At 52.2% G+C, this 23,689-nt stretch overlaps 1 protein-coding gene across 1 annotated transcript in view; it reads left to right on the top strand.

Annotated features, from left to right (window-relative positions):
* TTLL4 (tubulin tyrosine ligase like 4) overlaps nucleotides 1-23,186 on the top strand; it is a 42,715-nt gene extending 19,529 nt beyond the window's left edge. The window contains 19 exon segments of the mRNA XM_017343131.3: nucleotides 4,883-6,489; nucleotides 7,289-7,398; nucleotides 7,756-7,819; nucleotides 13,942-14,066; nucleotides 14,492-14,602; nucleotides 14,972-15,048; nucleotides 16,342-16,533; nucleotides 16,609-16,691; nucleotides 16,909-17,037; nucleotides 17,367-17,489; nucleotides 17,774-17,872; nucleotides 18,201-18,335; nucleotides 19,044-19,181; nucleotides 20,313-20,415; nucleotides 21,053-21,263; nucleotides 21,404-21,474; nucleotides 21,840-21,925; nucleotides 22,723-22,808; nucleotides 22,811-23,186. Coding sequence (XP_017198620.2) covers nucleotides 4,949-6,489; nucleotides 7,289-7,398; nucleotides 7,756-7,819; nucleotides 13,942-14,066; nucleotides 14,492-14,602; nucleotides 14,972-15,048; nucleotides 16,342-16,533; nucleotides 16,609-16,691; nucleotides 16,909-17,037; nucleotides 17,367-17,489; nucleotides 17,774-17,872; nucleotides 18,201-18,335; nucleotides 19,044-19,181; nucleotides 20,313-20,415; nucleotides 21,053-21,263; nucleotides 21,404-21,474; nucleotides 21,840-21,925; nucleotides 22,723-22,808; nucleotides 22,811-22,917 — 3,591 coding nt within the window. The 5' untranslated portion in view covers nucleotides 4,883-4,948 and the 3' untranslated portion in view covers nucleotides 22,918-23,186.
* The last annotated feature ends 503 nt before the right edge of the window (nucleotides 23,187-23,689 follow it).

Raw genomic sequence — 23,689 nt, 5'->3', positions numbered from 1 at the left:
ACTAAAACAGGCTTCTTTTCTTCCCTTTTTAAAGATTTATTTGAAAGGCAGAGTGGCAGGTAGAGAGAGAGAGAGAGAGAAAGATCAGTCTTCCACCCACTAGTTCACTCCCCAGATGGCTCCAGTGGAGCTGGAACTCCATCTCTCCATCTGCATCTTTCCACGTGGTGACAGTTTGCTGCTTTCCCAGATGCAGTAGCAGGAGCCGGATCGAAGGCAGAGCAGCTGGGGCTCTAACGCGCTCTGATAGGGGCTGCTGGCGTCGCAGGCAGCTCGACCTGCTGCACTGCAACACTGGCCCCCACACTTGTTTTCCCCTAAATTCGAACTCAGCAGGCTGTAGTTTCCTGTTTGTACCTCTAGGACCTCATTAGATTTGAACACTTTAGATTTGACTCTGTAAGTGTTAGATTGTTGAAAATCTTGTTTTCCAGGTAAGGCCAGCTTATTGGCTCCTAAGATAAGTTCCTGCGGGCTGCTGAGTGGAGGGTCAGCTGATGGTGGATCCTTTGACCTTAGTCAAAGAGAGTAAGTATGAATACCTTTGCCTGTTTTTATGTGATGTGTCTAGAAACTGTATGTAAACCGAATAAAAATGATGGAACTTGTAGGGAATTCTTTGCAATTAACATAGTCACCAGTGAGTTTAGCTTTGTTTCAGTTGGATATTTTTGAAGCAAGGCTTCCATTAGTGGCCTGTGCATGGCCTTCTATGTATATAAATACTTTTCTCTCTGTTCTCTTTTCTTCCATGCCTCATTCTGCATTATTTCCTGGGAGATGGGCAACCTGTCTCTTGGATCCTAAAGTTTTGTGCATATACACACACACAAACACACCAGTGTGCACCATCAAAGTGCACTTAGAAATTCATTTATTGGCTGGCGCCGCGGCTCAATAGGCTAATCCTCCACCTTGTGGTGCTGGCACAGTGGATTCTAGTCCCGGTCAGGGCGCCGGATTCTGTCCCGGTTGCCCCTCTTCCAGGCCAGCTCTCTGCTGTGGCCAGGGAGTGCTGTGGAGGATGCCCAAGTACTTGGGCCCTGCACCCGCATGGGAGACCAGGAGAAGCACCTGGCTCCTGCCATCGGATCAGCGCGGTGCGCCCGCTGCGGTGGCCATTGGAGGGTGAACCAACGGCAAAGGAAGACCTTTCTCTCTGTCTCCCTCTCTCACTGTCCACTCTGCCTGTCAAAAAAAAAAAAAAAAAATTAAGAAGAAATTTATTTATTTTATTGTGAGGAAGAGTTAGAGACAGAGAGGTCTTTCATCTGCTGGTTCAATCCCCAAATGGCTGTAATGGCTAAAGCTGGGCTGGTCCGAAGCCAGGAGCCATGAGCTTCTTTTGGGTCTCCCACACGGATGCAGGGGCCCAAGCACTTGGGCCATCTTCCAATACTTTCTCAGGCCCATTAGCAGGGAGCTGGATTGGAAGTGGAGCAGCCAGGATATGAACCAGCACTGTGAACAGTGCCCATATGGGATGCCGGCACTTTAGATGGAGGCTTAACCTACTACCTCATAGTGCTGGCCCCTAACACTTAAAAATTTAAAGGAGGTTTAGAGAATGGTCTTCCAGACTTTGCGTTAGGAGCCCAGATTATACTGAAAGGAAGATTTGTTTTCTTTTTTTGATTTTTTTAGATACATTTATTTATTTGAAAGGTAGAGTGACAGAGACAGAAGAAACAGAGACAGAGATCTTCCATCTACTGTTTCACTCCCCAAATGGCCACACAGCTGGAGCTGGGTCAGGCTGAAGCCAAGAGCCAGGAGCTCAATCTGGGTTTCCCATGTTGGTGACAGGAACCCAAGTACGTGGGCCATCATCTGCTGTGTCTCAGGCACATCTGCATCAGGATCAGAAGCAGAGTAGCCGAGACTCAAACCAGGGACTCTGGTGCCTCAGTGCCCACCCCCAAGGGAGGGTCTGACCTTGCCAAAGCTGCCTTCCAAGCAGGTGCTTCCCGTGGGCTCTGGCTACCAGAGGTTATTTGCCTCTGTGGATTTTGACTTTCTTTTGCAGTTCTTCTCAGTGTCAACTTTTGGAACTATTTTCTCACTTTTTCTACTTCTTAGATTTTTGGATCTTCTAGAAGTTTGTTAAATGTGTAGGGCAGTTGGCAGCATAGAGGAAAAGGCGACCTGTGAAAGCAGAGGGCCTGGCACACAGGCTGCCCAAAGGTTCTAGCTGGGTCTCTGCTTCCCCAACACGAGGAATTTTGATGTCATTAGGAATCTGTATAAGGAGAAAAGAGGAAGCTGCTGTTAGTCCTGCCTAACCCAGCCACTACTTCTAAGCCCAACACACGACACCCAGGCTGGGCATTTGTATGTGATACTGTTAGGAAGTGGTACTATTTCTTCATTTTTTTTTTTTTTTTTAAGATGTATTTAATTTATTTGAAAGACAGAAGTAGAGAGAGAGAGAGAGAGAGAGATCTTCCATCTGCTAGTTCATTCCCTAAATGGCTGCAATGACCAGGGATGTGCCAGGGCGAAGCCAGGAGCCAGTAGTTTCGTCCAGGTCTCCCACATGGGTGCAGGCACCCAAGGGCTTGGGCCATCCTCTGCTGCTTTCCCAGGCACATTAGTAGGGGGCTGGATCAGAAGTGGAAGAGCTAGGACTTGAACTAGCACCCAAAAAGGGGTGCTTGCATTACAGGTGGCAGCTTAAACTGTTAGGCTGCAGTGCTGCCCCCCTTCATGTTCTTGAAGCTGCTCCTTGTGGGATGTCCGACGTGACCAAGTTGTCTTTGCTTGGCAGTTCCTGACACAGCCCTAGTGGGTTATCTTTTACTAACTCCCCAGGAAGAGAACTATGGAAACGTCCTCTCACCTGCTTGGCCCTTGCATCCCGACTATTTGTTCAGGGAGACAGGTGGCCCTTCTCCAAGCTGCCATCTTGTCCATCGTGAGGACCGTGAGAGGAAACGGGTGCAAAGTGACCACCGCAGAGACGTGAGAGCTGGGATCCACTTTCCTGTGGCCCCTGCCCAGCTGGCTGGCTTCCCCCTCTGCTGAAGCAGGCCACCCACAGCCTCTGTCCTCTGGGGAGTTGAAGTCAGGGCAGTTGGGTCTGGAGCGCTTGTGGTTGAGGTTCCTGGCCCTGAGGGTTCATCCGGGGTGATGCGGTGCACCACAGGTGGGGCCCTTGTCCCAGCCCCGAGGCGCTGTGTGAGACGGTGGTCCCATGCTCCTAGGCGCTCTGCTCAGAGGGGCTTGGGACAGCCGCTGAGAGAGGATTTCCTGCCTGCCTTTGTTTTGTGCCTGAAGATGCGTGATACTGGAGGAGACAGAGACTGAAGGAGTGTTTCATTCCTCGGAGCACACAAAATTGAATTTTAATCCAGGCACCTCTGTTTGCCAGTTGTTTAATTATAGAAAGGTCACTCACCTTACCCGAGACTTAAATTCATCAGTGAACTGAATGTGAGGTTTTTGTTAGGATTAAATGAGATAATGCAAGCCAGATGCCCAGGACGGTGCCTGACGGTCGGTACCTGCCCGACCAGCATTTGTTTCTCTTCATCGACTGTGCTTCTCCAGTGTGTTTATTCAGAAGGGTTGTTGAGTACCCACTGTGTGTCAGACACTGTATTTCCACATTTCCACAGTGATGGTCCACTGTCGCCTCTCTAGCCCACTGTGTGGGTAGCAGACGACAACATAGCAGTGGTGCGTTGCGATTATTCCTTCCCTCCGTGGGGAGCACGCAATGCAGGAAGAGGACAACCTCCTGTTGCTTCTGTAGGCTCTTTGTTGGTGCCGTCTACTCGTCACTGTGACAGGAATCCTGGTCTTCCTTGACCTTTACTGTTACCAAAACACAAGCTGCTCTCCTTATTGTTGTATTTTAAATGTAACCTGAGTAAGAAAGCATTTTGCTAATCCTTTCCTCCAGCTACTCTGAAAACCCTTCAAGGATGCCAGGAAGTCCATTCAGAGTGACTTCTTACAGCTGTGACAGCAGGCTCCCCCTACCCCCTGTCCCACCACACACACACACGCACGCACGCACGCACGCACGCACTTGTTTTGTGAACAGACTGTTTGAGACCCAGAACCCAGGCGAGAGGTTTTGCTTTAGGGAAACGAGAAGGCTTGTGAGACAGGCTCTCCCTCCCTGAGATCAGCCTCAGCTGAAACCTGGGCTTGGAGAGTGAAGAAACTTTTTCTCCTTGCCTCTGTATTCTGTTCTGAACCCTGCTGGCCCGCGTGGCAGCATGAAGTGAAGTCACTCCGAATGAAAACAGGGCTGGCGCAGGGCCATCTTCCTCTCTTTCCCTTCCACGCATGGGGTGGGATCGGCCTTAGACTTGGTAAGATTCTTCAAGAGATGAATTGCTGTCTCCCTTCTAGGCTAAACTCCAGGGTCAGCAGGGGAGTTCTCTGCTCCTGGCTGAACTTGTCACGCTTAACCTTGAAATGCAGATCAAGACGGGGTGGCTGAGGGTTGGTTGAGGGAGCAATGGATGGAAGAGAAGCTTTGAGCTTTCAGAGTGGGCAGGTGAGGAGCAAGACGGTGGCAGGTTTCTCTGCCTCGGGAGGCTTGCCTTCCTCCTGGCCCCACTGGTTTAAGGGGAGGAAGGCAGCCACTTCTGTGGAGTTAGTTGTGGATGGGGAGGCAGGAAATGGACTTTCTTTGGAGACTAAAGAAAGTTTTCCAAGTGAGTGTGGGGACATGTGAGCAGCCTCAAGTGGTGGCGCTTCAGTAAGGCCGGCCTTGCTCGTGTAAAAATTCCCTGGAGGTCGTGCGCTGTCCTCGGGTCTCCAGTGGTGACAAGCTGGCCCGGCCCCGGCAGTGCTGCCATGGGACTCTGTTACTTTCCTGAGGGCCCCTGTGGGCGGCGCCCCACCCAATCATCTCTCTCCCCTGCAGGCTGACGGACTTCCAGGATGCAGCTGGTACTACTCGAGGTGTGTGGCGTCTTCCCCGAGCCAGGCCATGAGGCCATGTGGCCATGATGTGGGCCTCTCGTGGCCTCAGCATGAACAGGGCGCCACAGTGTCGGCCTCCGCCAGGGAAGCAGCCTCCAGCAGCCTGGGCCCTCAGCCGCAGTGCCTGCCCCGCCGCCTGAGGAACCTCTCTGAGGGCAAGGCCCGGCCTCGGGCCCATCAGCGGGGGAAGCCCGTCTGGAAGCTGGAGAGTCCCGCGGGGACGGTGTCGGCAGGCCTGGCCCCAGCCCTCCTGGAGCTCCAAGGCCAGCCCGCCTATTTCTTCTGCCCCGGTTCTCTATGCAGCTCTGGGACCGCAGGCGTCCTCGCGGGCCACAGCAGCTCCTGTTGCCTGCACTCTCTGCCGTACCTGTTCAGCAGCACCCTGCTGTGTCGCCGCTCTGACGCCTGGCACAAACCATCCCAGCAGCCGGAGTCTTTCTGCTTGCGTTCCAACTCATCAGAAAAAACACCTTTTCCTCTCCCTCGAAAGAGCGTCCCTGTCAGTTTCACTGCCAGCAAAGCCGCGTCCTCCACGGCCTCGCCTGTGGCCCAGCCCATGGCCCAGCCCGTGGCCCAGCCCGTGGCGGCCTCGCCTGCAGATCTGTACCTTTCAGTGGCGGCAGCTGGGGAAAACCCTTCAAGGAAGAGCCTGGCCTGTGCCATCTCAGGGAAGATCCCGTCTGCGCTCTCCTCCTCCTTCAAACCCACGCTGAATAACAATTCCTTCATGCGGCCAAATAGCACTAGAGTGCCTTTCGCACAGGCCACAGAGGGCCTGAAGCCAGTATCCTCCCCTCAGATCCAGGCTGTCTCCTGGCATCATCTGGGGGGTACTGGAGACTGTGTGCCCCGACCTCTTGACCGTCAGGTGCCCAGGGGCTTTGGCAATGTCCCGGATGATGCCACTGCCCATGTCGCCTCATCTACTCCTAGGTCCCTCAACACATCCTCCACCAGTGTTGCCTGTTCGCAGTGTAACCAGTGTAACTTAGCCACAGTGGCGGAGCCGCATGCCTGCGGCCTGGAGGAGAATGCTGAGTCCCAGGCTCAGGCTAAAGAGGTTCGGTTCACAGAGGCCGTGAGGAGGTTGACTGCAAAAGGCTATGAGAGGATGCGGAAGCAAGGCTGCCAGTTGGAACAGTCTTGTTGTGTGAACCCTCACTTCCAGTGGAGCCTCCTCGGCAGGCACAGGCAGTGGAAACCTGTGGCAGGCCAGCCCCTTCCCCAGGGGAACACTGCGTCGGACAGTAGGGGCCCCCCGGGCACCTCGGACGCCTTGGGGCTGGACAGCACGATCTTCTGTACCAGACGTATCAGCATTCACCTCCTTGCCTCACATGCCAGTGGGCTCAGCCACAGCCCCGCCAGCACACCTGCAGGCGGCCTCCCGCTGCTGGGAGAAGACAAATCTTTGGCTCCCTCTCCTCCCGCTCAGCCCCTCGGCATAGCCAGTGTGGCCTCCCGCCTCTCTTCCATCCATCTGGGCCAGACTGAGGAGGAGGGGCCCGAGGGTGCCACGGAGCTGGACTTCCCTGCCAGGGACACTGGGTAAGTTGGAGAACGTTTGGGTTCATGTAGAGCAGTGGGATGTATGCCCTCCGAGGGTTGGTTTTAACTTTTCTAGTTGACCTGGAATTTTGGGCTTTCATGTTAGGGCAGGGGTCAGGAAACTAGCTTATAGGCCAAATCCTGCTTGTCTGCTTTTGTGAGTAAAGTTTTATTGGAAAGCAGCCTTGCCCATTTATTTGCTGTGGTAGAGTGGAGGAATTGTGGCAGACTGAATAGCCCGCAAAACTGAAAATGCTTACGAGCTAGTCCCTCAGAGAGAAGTTGCCGGCCCCTGTTTTAGGTTATAGCTAGAGGAGAAATTGTGAACATCACATGTTGTTGCCTGTGACTCTCCTACTAATTTCAAACCAAACCAGGTTCCTGGTCTTTCCAGCTGTGATGGCCATTTAGAATGAGGGGTGTAGTGGATTCCCTCTCTTACGCCTGGTCACTTTTCTGGGGACTTTGGTCCACCAAGGCCTTGTTCTGAGCTTGCCGAGTTAGCCTGGGGACATTTGAAGTCAATTACCAGATATTCCTTGATGGCTGTCTGCATGCAGAATTCTGTAGCACGTAGGGACTTCCAAGAAATTGAGTACGTCATGGAGGATACATGGTTGAGGACCCATGGCTAGACTTAGCTTCGAAGGTGAGAGAAATGGGTTGGCAGGTCCAGGCGAGAAAATAGATTGGTGACAGGGAAGAGGCAAATACTAGGTCATGGTGGAGGAATGAGACTCTCAACTGTGACCTTATGGGGTTGTCTGGGTGGGTGGGGGGCATGATTTCTTTCTCTTAGTTCAGCTAGTGACCTCCGGTCAGAACACTTTGAAACTGAAGATGTAGAAGAACAACTACTGGATGGTTTGGAAGACTCCTGTAGCCAGGATGAGAACGAAGAAGAGGAGGGTGAGTAGGACACCTTTTCACCTCCCGCTGGGGGTTGGTCTGAACCTGCTCGGGAAGGGGACGAACAGTTGGATACCAGGTCCTAGACCCACATTGTCACCTACATCAGTCATGCGCTTTGGGGGTCTTGGGGAGGTGTGGCTTCCAGGGGATTTCAGTTTCTAGTCCTCTGTCCCGCTGTGCTAGCTTGCGCCCTGCCGCCGTTGAGTGCAGTGGAGGCAGTGGAAGGCGGCAGGGCGGTCCTCGCGGCTCCTCGGGAAGGCCTGCGCCCAGCACGTTCAAGGCAGGGCTGCCCAAAGCTTGGTGAAGTGTGGCAGCCTCTTCCAGTCCGAACTTCTCTGCTCTTCCTCCCCCCAGGAGACTCAGAGTGCTCCTCATTAAGTGCTATCTCCCCTGGCGAGTCCGTGGCAATGATCTCTCGGTGAGTGTTGGCTGTGTTGGTCATTGGCACATGCTCATTTTCTGTCTCTTGAAGATTGTAGAGAGATTAACTACTGCAGTCAATAAATGGCCCTCAGAACCCTAACTCATTTTCACCAGATTTTTTTTTTATTTTTTATTATTATTTTTTTTTTTTTTGCAGCTTTAGGTTTTGAGCAGGGAGCAGTGGGAGATAGCAGCACTTCTTATCAGTTGGGCTTAAAAAATGCTACTGTTTCTTAGGCTGCAGTTTGGTCTTTAGGCTCCAAGGAACTATTTAAGGAAAAGGCAAATAAGGAAAAGGGGTGTTCAGAAAATCAGTAACTGATTAATGCAGAAGCACAGTATCTGAGGTGAACTCTTCATTTGTTAGGCGCCTGCATGGGGTCATTGTGGACTTTACGCGGTACAATTCGTCCCATTCTCAGAAGTGGCTCTGAGATGGATCAGTGCTGTCATGAGCTGGAGTTCTCAGAAATGCCCTTTTGCTCCCGTCGGGGTTGGCTTTGTTCTGGGAAACAAGACTGACGGTAATCTTAGAAGAAATCACACTTACGATACCCTAGCTTTCATCCGGATTATTTTATTGACTGCTTCTGGTGAAGTCTGAGTGATGTTCCTCTTTAACTAGAGCACCAATAAAGTCAGTCTTAGAATGTAGGCCCTTGAAGACCTTTCTCTCTGTCTCTCTCACTGTCCACTCTGCCTGTCAAAAATTAAAAAAAAATAATAATAAAAATTTAAAAAATTAAAAGAATGTAGGCCCTTTTGTGAAACAGGCAGTTAATTGGCGGGTGCTGCCTTGTTGAGCTGGGATGTGGGGGGAGAGGCGGGGGTGCAGGACTGAAGAGACTCCCATAAAAAGGGTGTGTCGTTGTGCTAGAATTTTAGAACTAGCTGAAGGATTGTTGGAACCACCGTTAGCATTCTTCCACACTGTCGTAAGAATTAAAAATTACTTTTAAAAAGTAATTTCTGTTGAAAATATAAAAGAAACAAAGTTTAGAGAATTTGTGTTTTTAGCTGGAATTTCTGTTCCAGATTTTAATGACAATCCACGTGGTATATGTCAAAGCTTGCCTGGCATGAGGAGTCCCCAGACTGGTTGCCTTTCTTTGCAGTAGCCCTGTCTCAGGTGAAGCTAAGAGGCAGAGGGACTTTCCATGCCGTGGTTAGCAGGGACAAGGCACGTCTCCATGAATGAGTGTTTCAGGGACAAGGCACGTCTCCATGATGAGTGTGTCAGGGACAAGGCACATCTCCATGAATGAGTGTGTCAGGGACAAGGCGCGTCTCCATGAATGAGTGTGTGGCAGTAGCTGTATTGGGTACAGGGCCCTGATCCCACCAGATGGACACAAAGCTGTTTGGAAAGTGGGAAAGGCAGGGTTAGGACTTGCCTTGATGGAATTAGTGCTTGGGAATCTTGTCACAAGTGCCCTGAGTCCAGTGTATAAATTGCCACTTTAAGTTCTTCCCCTGCCCCCTGTCAGAACAGCACAGCTCTTTGTGGTTGTGCAGATGGGGTCTTCCACACGTAGTTGAAGTCCCACAGTTTCCACACTCAAGGGGGACCTGTGTTTATCTTGAAGCCTGCTTCAGGACGGCTACAAGCCTTTTACCTAGCCTTCCTGATACATAAAATAAAATTTACAACAGGTGTTTATCATTTGCTCACTAAATCCTGCAAATTGTGCCCACCTTCTTTTCTAGATGAGACTTAAAACATGGTTTTCAAGAATAGAAGTTGATGAATTCCAAACTACTTTGCATTTTTAAGAATGACTAAAATCAGAGGAAATACTTTCAGATAGATAAAACTGAATTTTTCCCTATTATGAAAGTTTTATATATTTATTGTAGAACATTTGGCAACTACAGAAAAAACAGGAAGGTTGTTGAAAATACTACTTCTGTTCCTTTACCCACCAATAGTTGTATTGCATTTCCTGCTGCTGTGTTCTTGTTCTAAGAATCACATAGTTTTGGCCGGCGCCGCAGCTCAGTGGGCTAATCCTCTGCCTTGCAGCGCCGGCACACCGGGTTCTAGTCCCGGTCGGGGCGCCGGATTCTGTCCCGGTTGCCCCTCTTCCTGTCCAGCTCTCTGCTGTGGCCAGGGAGTGCAGTGGAGGATGGCCCAAGTGCTTGGGCCCTGCACCCTATGGGAGACCAGGAGAAGTACCTGGCTCCTGCCATCGGATCAGCGTGGTGCGCCGGCCGTAGTGCGCCAGCCGCGGCGGCCATTGGAGGGTGAACCAATGGCAAAGGAAGACCTTTCTCTCTGTCTCTCTCTCTCACTGTCCACTCTGTCAAAAAAACAAAACAAAACAAAAGAATCACATAGCTTTATTAGAGATAGGAATCATCAAGTCTAGTGTAAAAATTGAGGGCCAGAGAAGTTAAGTGTTCCAAGGTGAGAGTTTATAGCAGAGCTAGAGAGATGCCGCATCTTTTGAGGGTAAGGCCAGTGTTCTGAGGCAGCTAGCAAGGGTTTTCTTTCTTATGTTTTCCTTTTTAAAGATTTACTTAATTATTTGAAAGTCAGAGTTACACATAGAGAGAAGGAGAGGCAGAGAGAGAGAGAGAGAGTCTTCCATCTGCTGTTTCACCCCCTAATTGGTCGCAATGGCCAGAGCGGCACTGATCTGAAGCCAGGAGCTTCTTCTGAGTCTCCCACGCAGGTGCAGGGGCCCAAGCACTTGGGCCATCTTCTACTGCTTTCCCAGGCCACAGCAGAGAGTTGGATAGGAAGTAGAGCAGCCGGGACTTGAACTAGTGCCCATATGGTGGGATGCTGGCACTGCAGGCAGTGGCTTTACCCACTACACCACAGCGTAATTAACCTTTTGATTTTACGATAATCGTAGATTCACATGCAGTTACAAGAAATAATACAGAGACCCCCTGTTCTGTGTGCCCTGTTTCCTCCCAAAGATGACATCTTGCAACAGTGCAGTTGTTCCTTCCTGTTGCTGCAGGACTCTGTCCTGTTACCGTCACGGCCACACCTGCTACCTTCCCATTCCCGTCCCCTCCTTAATCCCAGCACCACAGGTTTGTTCTCCAAACCTATAATTTTGTCTTCTTGAGAATGTTCTACACATGGAATGATACAGTATGTAACCTGCTGTGGTTGGCTTTTTTCCCTCATTCAGCATATTCTCTGGTGATTGATCCAGGTGGTTTTGTGTCTCCTTAGCTAATTCCTTTCTTTTGCTGGGATAAATGTTCCATTGTTTGATTGTTTCCTGCTTTGGGTTATTTTAGGAATAAAGCTACCACAGGCAACGACATGCATAGTTTCATTTCTGCGATTCAGTCTTCATCTCCCTGGAATACATACCCCCAAGTGCAATTTCTGGTTTTGTGGTAGTTACATGTTCAGTATTCTTTTTTTAAATAAAGATTAATTTAATTAATTTATTTGAGAGGTAGAGATACAAACAGAAGGAGAGACAGAAAGGACTCCCATCTGCTGGTTCACTCCCAAAATGGCCACAATGGCCGGAGCTGGGCTGATCTGAAGCCAGAAGCTTCCTCCGGGTTTCCCATGTGGGTGCAGGGGCCCATGCACTTGGGCCATCCTCTACTGCCCTTCCAGGTCATAGCAGGATTGGAAGAGGTGCAGCCAGGACTCAAACTGGCGCCCACATGGGATGCTGGCACTGCAGGTGGAAGACTTAGGAAGACTTAGCCCACTAGGCCCAGCGCCTAGTTCAGGTTGTTTGTTTGTTTGTTTGTTTGTTTTTTTTTTTTTTGACAGGCAGAGTGGACAGTGAGAGAGAGAGAGACAGAGAGAAAGGTCTTCCTTTGCCATTGGTTTACCCTCCAATGGCCGCCGCAGCCGCGCTGATCCAATGGCAGGAGCCAGGTGCTTCTCCTGGTTTCCCATGGGGTGCAGGGCCCAAGCACCTGGGCCATCCTCCACTGCACTCCCTGGCCATAGCAGAGAGCTGGCCTGGAAGAGGGGCAACCGGGACAGAATCCGGCACCCCGATCGGGACTAGAACCCGGTGTGCCGGCGCCTCTAGGCGGAGGATTAGTCTAGTGAGCCGCGGCTCTGGCGATAGTTCAGTTTTTTAAGAAACTGCCAAAACTTTTCCAGAGTGGCTATACAGTTTGATATTTCTATCTTGTCTTTGTTTTATTTATTTATTTGAAGAGCAGAGAAAGACAGGCAGAGATCTTCCATGTACTGGTTCACTCCCTAAATGCCCACAACAGCCAGGGCTGGCCCCAGAACTCCATCCAGGTCTCCCATGTGGGTAGGAGGGACCCAAGTACCTGAGCAACACTTACTGCCTCCCAAGGCATGCATCACTAGGCAGCTGGGTTAGAAGCAGAGGAGGGATTCGAACCCAGGCACTCCAGTATGGGATGTGGACATCCTAAACAGCAGCTTAACCACTGTGCCATGCTTAAATTTTAAGTCATTCACTTTGATTTTCAGTAATCTTAAATTCCTTTCTTTTTTTTTTTTCTTTTTTAAGGATTTATTTATTTTATTTGAAAGGCAGAGTTACATAAAGAGAGGGAGAGACAGAGAGGGGGAGAGCTTTCATCTGCTGGTTTACTCCCCAAATGGCTGCAACAGTCTGAGCTAGGCCAGACCGAAGCCAGGAGCCAGGAGTTTCTTCCAGATCTCCCACGTGGGTGCAGGAATTGGGCCATCTTTCTGCTGCTTTCCCAGGTACATTGGCAGGAAGCTGGATCAGAAGTGGAGCAGCTGGAATTGAACTGGTTCCAATATGGGATGCTGGGGCGGTGGCTTAACCTGCTGTGCCACAGCGCTGGGCTCCCTCTTTTTTTTTTCCCCAAGATTTAATTTATTTGAAAGAGTTACACAGAGAGAGGGATAGAGAGATATATATCTTTCATTTACTGACTCACTCCCCGAATGGTTACAGCTGCTAGGGCTAAGCCAGGCTGAAGCCGGGAGACCAGGACTCCATCTGGGTCTCATGTGGGTGGGAGAATTGTGCTGCTTTCCCAGGCACATCAGCAAGGAGTTGTATCAGAAGAGCAGCAGCCATTACTTGAACCAGCGCGCATATGGGATGCTCGTGTCACAGGCAGCAGCTTAACTCACTGTGCCACAGCAGCGGCCCCAGTGATCTTAAACTCTGATGCTCAGTAAATTAAAGCTTTTGAAGAAAAATTTTTGGCAATGAGGACTAGAGTTTTAGATCTAGACCTGTGTTGCTATCATATTGTTACATAAAAATCCAGTGTCAAAAATCTCTTTCAGGCCGGCGCCGCGGCTCACTAGGCTAATCCTCCGCCTAGCGGCGCCGGCACACCGGGTTCTAGTCCCGGTCGGGGCGCCGGATTCTGTCCCGGTTGCGCCTCTTCCAGGCCAGCCCTCTGCTGTGGCCAGGGAGTGCAGTGGAGGATGGCCCAGGTGCTTGGGCCCTGCACCCCATGGGAGACCAGGAAAAGCACCTGGCTCCTGGCTCCTGCCATCGGATCAGCGCGGTGCGCCGGCCGCATCGCGCTGGCCGCGGCGGCCATTGGAGGGTGAACCAACGTCAAAGGAAGACCTTTCTCTCTGTCTCTCTCTCTCTCACTGTCCACTCTGCCTGTCAAAAAAAAAAAAATCTCTTTCCAAATGAAGAGGATGAACCATCCATGTGTCTTCACATAAACCCAGACATAAAATGAGTTTGAAGTTTCACTGTTTCTTTTCTGTTTTCTTCTCTCTTTTTTTTTAAATGTCTCTACCTCTTCTCAGATCTTGCGTGGTGTTCCTTCTTATTTTTGTTATCTGTATTATCCTTTTTCCTCTCCTTGTTCATTTCATTGTCTTGTAGCACACTCTGTTAGTATCCACCCGACTCACGTCCCCCTCTAAGAACCACCTTCCTCAGGAGCCTCCCCAGCCTGGCTAGTCACAGGAGATCTTGGAGCGTCTTGGAGACCTTGCCCTTGGTAACACTTAATGGAGAGACTCTGTGTCGGTAGCCCTAGCAGCTGTGGATTCTTACTGGTGAAGCCAATACTGAGCACTCATGTAGGAAGCACTGTTTCAAAGACAGCCCTGGGATGAAATGACATATATGATAGTCACAGCACTTCAGGCCTGTACTTCCCCTTTCTCTCTCACGTGCTTGTTTTCCATCTTAGGAGCTGCCTGGAGGCTCTGACCAAACCCCTCTCCAATCATGAGAAAGTTGTCCGACCAGCCTTCATCTACAGTCTCTTCCCCAACAGGCCCCCTACCATCTATTTTGGCACTCGGGACGAGAGAGGTAAACCTGGCCACGTGTGCAAGCCCAGAGCGCCCCCAGCAGAAGGGTCCTAAGTTGGGAGGAGGTGGCAGCAGGGCGGGAGAGGGTTTCCAGAGTGGGCCTTAATGTGCTCCGTTCCCACCGGCTTATAGGCTGGTGGGGACCTTTTTCTCGCCTGTCTTGTAGCTGACCCTTGTCAGCCGCACCATCTCACGCTCGGTTCATAGCCTCCGAGCTTGTTTGCTGCTGCTTTCAGCCGCCCTTTTCTTTGTTTATCCCTGCACAGTCCCCTTTCTTCCCCAAGTTGTGCCCCTCTGAGAGCCTCATCTTGGAATGCTGAGCGGCTCGCCTGGCCGGGAGGGGTGGGCAGCAGTGCTGCCGCCCTCCTCTCCTCACCACGCCTCTCCTGCTCTTCTCCATTCCCCATCCCCTGTCTTCCGCTCTAGTGGAGAAACTTCCCTGGGAGCAGAGGAAGCTGCTCCGCTGGAAGATGAGCACAGTGACCCCCAACATTGTCAGGCAGACCATTGGACGGTCCCATTTCAAAATCAGCAAGAGTGAGTCACTCGTCCGACTGCGCACCTGTCCTCTGCCTCAGCTGATGGGCTTTAGGTGGGAGGAGTGCCCTGGGTACTTCCAGTCACGTCAGGGCAGCCAAGGACCCTGTCTGGCAGTTTCTAAACTCATAGGCACGCATGGCTCTGAACCCCATCCCCCGGGCTAAGCCTGTTGTTCCAAATTGGAAAACAGAGGGCCGTTGTTCTGTCTCTGGCCCTAGGACCTCATGTAGGACGGCTCCATGGCAACTCTGCGACATGCAGTCTGGGAGCAGGACCCAGGCTCAGTGGTGTTTCTGGGGGCCTCTGGGTCTCTCTGTCCCAGGGCCTGAGCTGCCCGCAGGACTGACTCCTTGATGTCTTCTGTAGGGAATGACGACTGGTTGGGCTGCTGGGGCCACCACATGAAGTCTCCTAGCTTCCGAACTATACGAGAGCATCAGAAGGTAGGGGCCCTTTCCATGCCGTGGCCTTTGGACAGATGAGGCCTGGAGGAGGGGGATGTTGGGAGTGGGGGCGGTGTGGCAAGAGGAGGATGACCACAGAGGTCAGGAGGGTTTTAGAGAAGACCCAGGAGGGCAGTGCAGTGTGAGATCCTAGTGGTTCACGAACACCCTCAGTCTAGCTGCCGTGTCTGGGGCAGTCGTCACCTCTGAAAGACACTTTCCTTCAGTGTGTCCTGGGAGGCACCGTCTTGAGTTTATTAAGTTTCCTCGATAGCCGTTGCTCATCGCCTCCATCCCCCACCAAGCTGGATATGTATAAAAGACTTACAGTCTCAGGTTGGATTGAATGAGTTCTTTACTCTCAGACTTAACTAAAGAGCGAGTTCTTTCCTGTCCTTGTCCCATAGACTGTCATGGAAACATACAAAAATTTTTCTCAGTACTTATGATGGTTATTATGTCTTTTTTTTTAAATTAATTTATTTGAAAGTCAGGGAGCCTGCACTGTGACATAGTGGGTAAAGCTGCTGCCTGAAGTGCCAGTGTCCCATATGGGTGCTGGTTCGAGTCCTGGCTGCTGCACTTCTGATCCAGCTCTCTTCTGTGGCCTGGGAAAGCAGTAGAAGATGGCCCAGGTCCTTGGGCCCCTGCACCCGCATGGGAGACCCGGAAGAAGCTCCTGGCTCCCTGCTTCGGATTGACCCTGCTCTGGCTGTTGCGGCCAAAAACTGGGGAGTGAACCAGTGGATGGAAGACTTCTCTCTCTGCCTCTCCTTCTCTCTCTCTGTATAGCTCTGACTTTAAAGTAAATAAATAAATCTTTAAAAAAGAAAAAAGAAAAAGGGTTACACAGAGAAGGAGAGGCAGAGAGAGAGAGAGAGAGGTCTTCCATCTGCTGGTTCACTCTTCAGTTGGCAATTGGCGGCAATGGCTGGAGCTGTGCCGATGCTTCTTCCGGGTCTCCCACATGGGTGCAGGGGCCCAAGGACTTGGGCCATCTTCTACTGGTTTCCTAGGCCATAGCAGAGAGCTGGATGGCAGCGCTGCAGGCGGTGGCTTTACCCGCTATGCCACAGCGCCGGCCCCATGATGTCTTTCTTCAAGAGTATTGTCTTAATCGTCTTTTGGTGAGCAGCTAGCAGTTGGGTACTTAAGGCTCACTCTATAGTGACAGGAGGTGGGACAGGAACTTGCAGTGAGGCTGAGGGAGTTGGGATGGAATCGTGAGCCTTGTCATTCTCCTTGTGGTCTCACCTCTGCTGTCTCCCTCCTCACACTTCGTCCTTTCTGTAGCTGAACCACTTCCCAGGGTCATTCCAGATTGGGAGGAAGGATCGGCTGTGGCGGAATCTGTCCCGAATGCAGAGCCGTTTTGGCAAGAAGGAGTTCAGCTTCTTCCCCCAGTCCTTTATCCTGCCCCAGGACGCCAAGCTCCTGCGCAAAGCCTGGGAGAGCAGCAGCCGTCAGAAGTGGATCGTGAAGCCAGTAAGTAAGGGGTGAGGTGAACAGTGGAGTTTTGGACTGAAAGCAAACCTCATCTCCTTCCCACTTGACTTGCAGCCAGCATCTGCTCGTGGCATTGGCATCCAGGTCATTCACAAGTGGAGTCAGCTCCCCAAGCGAAGGCCCCTCCTGGTGCAGAGGTGAGCCTGTCTCTAGCCCACAGCCCTGCCTGCATCTTCGCACCTGCGTGGCCTCCAGCTTCCCTGCTCCCCATGTCCTGCCCTTGGTCATGGCAGCCAGAATCCTTCCTTCCCCGACTGTTGTAAGGTCTTTGTCTCGGGACCTGTTTGCTGGCTTGGTTCCCCTCCAGGCCCCATCTCATCTGGCTGGATGAGAAGTGGCCTTTCCCCTCCGTAGGTACCTGCACAAGCCCTACCTCATCAGCGGCAGCAAGTTTGATCTGCGGATCTATGTTTACGTCACTTCCTACTACCCTCTTCGAGTTTACCTCTTTTCAGATGGACTCGTCCGCTTTGCCAGCTGCAAGTATGTGACGGTGGGGCCGGGGCCGCCTGACGGTTGGGAGGGCAGCGAGAGGACACCAGACAGAAATGTAACGGCAGTTTTTGTAGGTAGTGAGGGGGAAGGTGAGGAATGGGGGGTAGGAGGTTTCCAGTTTGCTTAGCTGGACGGAGGTGGTGGAGAGGAGGGGCCGGAGGCCTTCCTGAACCTGCCCGCAGGCGTCCTTCTCGGGCCTTTGTGGAGCTGAGCTCTGTGCACTCGTCCTGTACTGCCTGAGCCTTTGGGGGAAGACCGGCCCATTCCCCACGTGCTAGCTCGTCACCTTAACTCTGTCTGCTCCTCCTCACTTCTAGGTATTCCCCTTCCATGAAGAGCCTTAGCAACAAGTTCATGCACCTGACGAACTACAGCGTCAATAAGAAGAATGCTGAGTACCAGGCCAATGCCGATGAAACGGCCTGCCAGGGGCACAAATGGTAATGAGGGCAGAGATCCCTGTGAAGCTCGGAGGAGTGCAGCAGGGTCCTGGGATTTGGGGGAGGTTTGGGGGTTGGTGGGTGAAGGATTAACATAACACCTGAAGATTGCAGAAACACTTGTCAATTCAGGATTGTGCCGTGTGCCTCCATGTTCATCTCTGTTAATGCAAGGTGTCAGAGGAAGAGAGAAAGTCCTTTGAGGCCTCTTGTTCCTTTTTCTTTCTGCTTCATTACTCATTGCTTGAGTATAAGCCCTATTCACCTTCGTGCTCCCCCTGCAGGGCACTGAAGGCCTTGTGGAGCTACCTGAGCCAGAAGGGAGTCAACAGTGATGCCATATGGGAGAAGATAAAGGATGCTGTCGTCAAAACCATCATCTCGTGAGTCACAGCGCCAGCCTGGGTGGGGCCTGCCGCTGCCACCCCTCCCACCCCCCCCAACATTGGCTTTGCACAGCTGCACTCCAGACTTTGGCCACACTGCAACTCAGTTTTGAGAACAGGGGCTAGGAAGGAATGGGTGGAGGTAAATTCTGCCTGTTCACTGAACTTCCTCCCCAGGAGCTGGCCTAGGTCAGAGGCTCCTCTTCAGAGCCGCCTTTCCTGGGTTGCTTCTGCTGGCTCATCTCCAGCCTCTCTGTTGGCTGGACACTCCCAGCAGGGCCCTCTGAGAAGAGCTGAGCTGAATGCTTCCTTGTTCCTTGACCAGGTCAGAGCCCTACGTGACCAACCTGCTCAAGATGTATGTGCGGTGCCCCTACAGCTGCCATGAGCTGTTCGGTTTTGACATCATGCTGGACGAAAACCTTAAGCCCTGGGTCCTGGAAGTGAACATTTCCCCAAGGTAGGTGGTGTCCTAGGACACCCCAGTAGAGTCCTTCCTGTCTCCTCAGGATCCCATTGCCAATATAAACTTGTCGACTGTGGAAAGAAAGTCCTTTCCTTCACTAGAATTTGTGTTACCCCTTCAAGATCTACGTGTTGTTGTTGTCTTCAAACTTTCATTTATTTGAGAGGGCTCTCATCCACTGGTTCACTCTCCAAATGTCTGGAATGGCCGGGGCTGGATCATGGCTGGGGCCAGTTGAGAACTCACTCCAGGCCTCCCACGTGGAACCCAGTTACTTGAGCCGTCGGCACTGCCTCCCAGTGTCTGCATTGACGGGAAGCTGGAGGCAGGAGCTGGAGCTGGGTATGGCGCTCAGGCACCTGATGTAGGACATGGGCGTCTTAACTGCTGGGCTCCACGTCTGTTCCCCGTGGTCTGTGTGCTTGCTCACTCACTCGTTCTTTGATGTTTTCTCAAAGTCCTTTGAGACTTGAGACAGTTTGTTAAATGTTCTTTTCAAGTCGATCCCTACTTCCCCTTCCTAGCAAACCAAGTAATTCACTATGTTTGGGATCAGAGACTCTCACAGTGGTCCTGGTGCATTCGGATGTTGGAGCCCCTTTCGACCTGGGGAAGCTAAGGGGTAGTGGGACCACTTCTACTTGGACGTAGGGCCAGAGACCATGAGTGCTGCTCTGACCCCTGTGCATCCTCTCCCTGAAGCCTGCACTCCAGCTCTCCACTGGACATCAGCATCAAAGGCCAGATGATCCGTGACCTCCTGAACTTGGCAGGGTTTGTCCTGCCCAACCCGGAGGATGTCCTCTCCAGTTCCAGCAGCTCCAGCAGCTCCAGCCCCAGGTGAGCCTCCGCGCTCGCTAGCAGCACGAGCGGCCCGCTGTGCTTGCGGGAAGGAAGGGGTGCTGCGCGCGCTCCTACCTGCTGTCCCAGTCTGCCCTACAGCCTGCCTGCCCAGCACTGCTGCTGCAGGGCTCCTAAAAGCACGTCTGGTCTTATTGCTCCTCTGCTTAGGAATCTCCACAGGGCCTAGGCGTCAGACTTAAGCTCCTTATCTGGACACTCGAGGCCCAGCCTCCTTTTCTCAGGCGCGTCTCTCTTTGCTCTGACAAAATGGATCCCTCACAGAACCTCAAGGTTGGAAGGATCTTTAAGGGTCAGTGAGTCCGATCTCCTCTCTGAAGCCTTCGTTTCCTCTTGCTGTTCCCCTCTGGCTTCCTTTCCTCTGCTCCCAAAATGCCCTTTAGCCAGACCTTCCTGTTGTAATCTCTACTGTCCGTTAAAGCCCACCTCCAGTCTGCGTCTTCCTGACAGCAGCTCAGGGTGTTCTTTCTCCTGCGTGCCCCTGAAGCACTTGGGGCCACTCCCAAGGGTGGGGAGCTAAAATCTGGCCAGTGCCTGTGATATGCAAGGAAAAACCCAAAATTTACCCTCCCCACAGTCCTGTCAGACTAGTTGTAGTGTCACGGGTCACAGAAGAGGAAGTTGAGGGTCACGGGGTTCAGTAACGCATCCAGAGCCATTCTGCTAGAGTGGCAGGGCCTGGAGGTCGCATTCTCATCTGACTGCGCACACACTGTCTTTCCTCTTTCTACCTCGTAGACGCGCATTTGCTCTGGTCTGGGATTTATCCTGCCTGCCACCTTGGAGGCGAGGGTTGCTTTTGGTCATTTTTGTATCTCAACAGTGGTTGTCGTCATCCTAGAGGCTGGGCGCGTAGTTAGTCTTCACCGAGTTAAGTGAGACCCAAGTGTACAGCGGTCAGGCTGTCAGAGGCTGCCTCGCGCTCTGCCCATGCGGCCATGGCATTGGATGTCTGGGGACTGCTCCGGTGCAGTCCCGCGTAGTGCGAGGCACCCCGCTAATCAGCGTGTCTCCTCCTGTTGGGGGGGTCTCCCTGGGCTGGCCCTTCTCTCCATGTTTGCTCAGCGTGGGAAGCTGCTGACCCGGGCTGTCTCTCCTCCCATGCCTTAGCCTGTCCAGCTCTCCCAGAGACAAGTGTCGAGTGGCCCCACAGCATCTCACTGCGCAGAAGATGAAGGAAGCCTATTATCTGACGCAGAAAATCCCCGATCAGGTAGGAGGTTGGTTTTACCCCTAATGCCGGCAGGAAGGTCTGTGTTCAAATGTTTGGGAGCCCAGAGCAACCCATTTTTCCTTTTTCTAGAGCAGGGTTTCTCAGCCCAGGTCTGGGGTCACTGTGGCGTACGGATTGGATGGATGTGTGTTGTTGTGGGAGAAAGTTGGTGAACTTAGCACATTTTCAAGAGCTACTGCTCTTAGCAAGATGCTGTGCTGGCCCTCTCTTGTCAGAGCTGCAGGCCATTACCCTGTGGTTTCTTTCCTTAAGAGGCAGAGTGAGACTGTAGGAGGCTTGTCCTTCTCAGAGCAGACAAGGGAGCCGCAAATAAGAGTGGCAGACATAAGGCCGGTGCCAAGTCCAAGTTCTGCAAGATCTTGACCCCATCCAACAAAGCACTTAACCTCAGGACCCTACTGGCTGCCCTGACCCCAACCAAGAGTGTCTTCCTTCACTAGCTGAGTTAGTAGACTTAAAGACAAAGTACAGAGCTGGTTCACAAGGTGGCTTGAGTCCCGTGAGTCCTGGGACCCCAGCACCCCCAGCACTGTTCCCTGTCCCTAAGTGACTCGATTCTCTGTCTCTGGCGCACACGTCCCGTATACTCTCATGCTCCTTGTTCCTTGGGTCACAGGACTTCTACGCATCTGTGCTGGATGTCCTGACGCCAGATGATGTCCGAGTTCTGGTTGAGATGGAGGATGAGTTTTCTCGCCGTGGTCAATTTGAACGAATCTTTCCTTCTCGAATCTCCTCTCGCTATCTCCGCTTTTTTGAGCAGCCACGATATTTCAACATTCTCACCACCCAGTGGGAACAGAAGTACCATGGCAACAAGCTGAAAGGTGATATGCCCTCCCTGCACACAGGAAGCCATGTTTAGGGAGAGATTAAATCCCAGCAGGCCTAGAAATGAGCTCTTTGGAAAGAACAGACCAGCTGATTCCACCCTTTGAATTTCCAACCTCTGCCAATCTTGTTCCAGGAGTGGATCTGCTTCGGAGTTGGTGCTACAAAGGGTTCCACGTAGGAGTCGTCTCTGATTCTGCCCCAGTGGTGAGTGGTCTTGGTGTGTGTTGGGAGATGGATGTTCTTTGCCTAGGAGTGCGCTGTAGTTGGGTTGTAGGTATAGATCCTCTCACTTGTTCTGTAGATCCTGCCTCTGTGTCTTAGGAATCTTCTCTTTCAAGTCCCTGGGTGCCTTCCTTTCAAGGATTAAAGAGTACTTTGTAGTCCTCAGCTTCCTACCTGATTCAGGAGAGAATCAAGGTGTTTACCGTGCAGGCCCAAGCCCAAGGGTAGAGAAGAGGAGAGCTCCGTGATCCCTTAGGGTGGAGCTGGAAAGAAAGTCCCAAGACCCCACACACTGCTGCCTGGGTCCTGCCTAGCCCTGTTGGCCTCATTGCTCCCTTTATTCCTAGTGGGCTCTCCCAGTGTCACTTCTGACTGTTGCAAAGGATGATAGGACACTCAATGCCTTACGCCAGTTGGAGACCGACAAGCTGGGGTGAGTACCGCGTGACAAAGGCCCATTGGCTGTGAGTTGGGGAGTGTTTTTCCCTCCTGTCTTCCCAGACTGTGACCAGGAAATCATCCTTCTCCAGGGGGTTTGGTGAGAGTGTCGGAATCTGCAGCTGTAGTGGCCTCTTCCTGGGGGCTCCTGGTCCGCCCCGTGAGGCTGAGCTAGTGTCCAGCATCATCTGCTGAAGCAGCACCGTAGGCCACTTGCTGTGGGGAGTCCTTGGTACTCTTGCCTACCTACATTCACCCAAATACGCTCGCACTTAGGCTCTCAACGCCTTCAAATAAGTAAGAGATTTTATGGGTGTTCCAGCAGTGTGAGTGTGGTCTACCGCACCATAATGGAAATGCCCTGTCCAGACTCCAAAGGCAGATTGCACGTTAAAGGGCAGGCGTTTGGCACAGCAGTGAAAACACCACTTGGGATACTCACATCCCATGCTAGAGTGCAGGCTCTGCTTCCAGTCCGGCTTCCAGCTGGTCCGTGTCCTGGGAAGACAGCAGAAGGCGGTTCCTGGAACATGGGCCCCTGCCACTCACGTGGGAGACGCCCATCATGTGGGCCCCCGGCTTCAGCCTGTCCCAGCACCGGCTGTTGCAGGCATTTGGAGAGTGAACCAGTGGAGGGAGGGTCTATGTCTCTGCCTTTTGAATAAAATGAAAATAAATAAAAATAAAAGCAGGAAGTTTAAAAGGCTGAACAATAAAGGTCAAGATCATTTTTAAAGATAATTTCAGCTATGCAGTGTCTCAGCTGTTTCTTTCCCCACCTGTTCCCTTCAGCAAACACAGCTCCTCTGAGGGAAGCCCAGCATCCTCTGAAGACGGGGCCACACCCAAACCCAGGAACGGCCAGACTGGCCCTAGCCCGGGAAGCCCAGTTCCTCGAAGCACAGCGAGGACACCAGCAAAGAGCCCAGCCTCCCCGCCCAGGCGCTACCTGTGACCAGCTACAGTGGGTGGACCTTGACACTTTGATCGCCTACTTCCCAGGCCACCAGCTGCTGCGAGCCCACACCTGACCTGTGCACGGAACACCAGTGTCAGCTACCTCAGGGGAACCAACCTGCCGATCTGCCTGAGCCACCACCCCTCCACGTTGCCCCTTATCAGAGTATTTTTATTGAAGTGGTTGCATTGTAGAGACGGGCGTCTGGAGGAACGGTGGTGATGGGGCTGGCCCCTCCTGTCTCAGCTGAGAAGCCAGTGATGGCCGTGCAGCCTTATAAAGCAGGGTTTGGTTCCTACCTCCAGAGCCATGTGTGCTTTGTTTCTGGCCTCGGTGCAGTGGTTGAGTGGAGCCCAAGAGGAGAGACCGCCGGAAGTCCTTTGTTCTTCAATCAAGGGGTTTCCTCCGAGGGGCCTCATTTCCTCAGGCCTCCTCTCCACACCCCTGCACGCTGTGCGCTTCCAGCAGGATCCCGACTTCCTCAGTAGGGGGCAGAAGAGTCCAGAACATGCTGAGCCCATTTCCTGTCACTCCAGTGTCGGCTCTTTCAGGCACCCACCCAGCCCGTGGCGCTAGGGCTTTGTGTTCTGGCCCCGTCTCACTACCTGTTCAGCCTGCTAGACTTCCCTCACAGCTGTTACCTCTTCAGCTCCTGGCTTTCTGTGAGCTTTGTGAATTTCCCCGGCCCCAGTGAAGAAGCCCGGATAATCGCAGTTGCCATTAACTGTGCCCCTGCATCAAAGGACACAGTGCTGGGGGAGGGTGGGAGGGGCTGAGGCTTCCCCACACCTGGGCTGGCAG

Source organism: Oryctolagus cuniculus, chromosome 3 (assembly GCF_964237555.1).
Source record: "Oryctolagus cuniculus chromosome 3, mOryCun1.1, whole genome shotgun sequence".
Classification (NCBI taxonomy): domain Eukaryota; kingdom Metazoa; phylum Chordata; class Mammalia; order Lagomorpha; family Leporidae; genus Oryctolagus; species Oryctolagus cuniculus.
The sequence above is the reverse complement of the archived record's forward strand: the minus strand, read 5'-3'. Positions and strand labels throughout refer to the sequence as shown.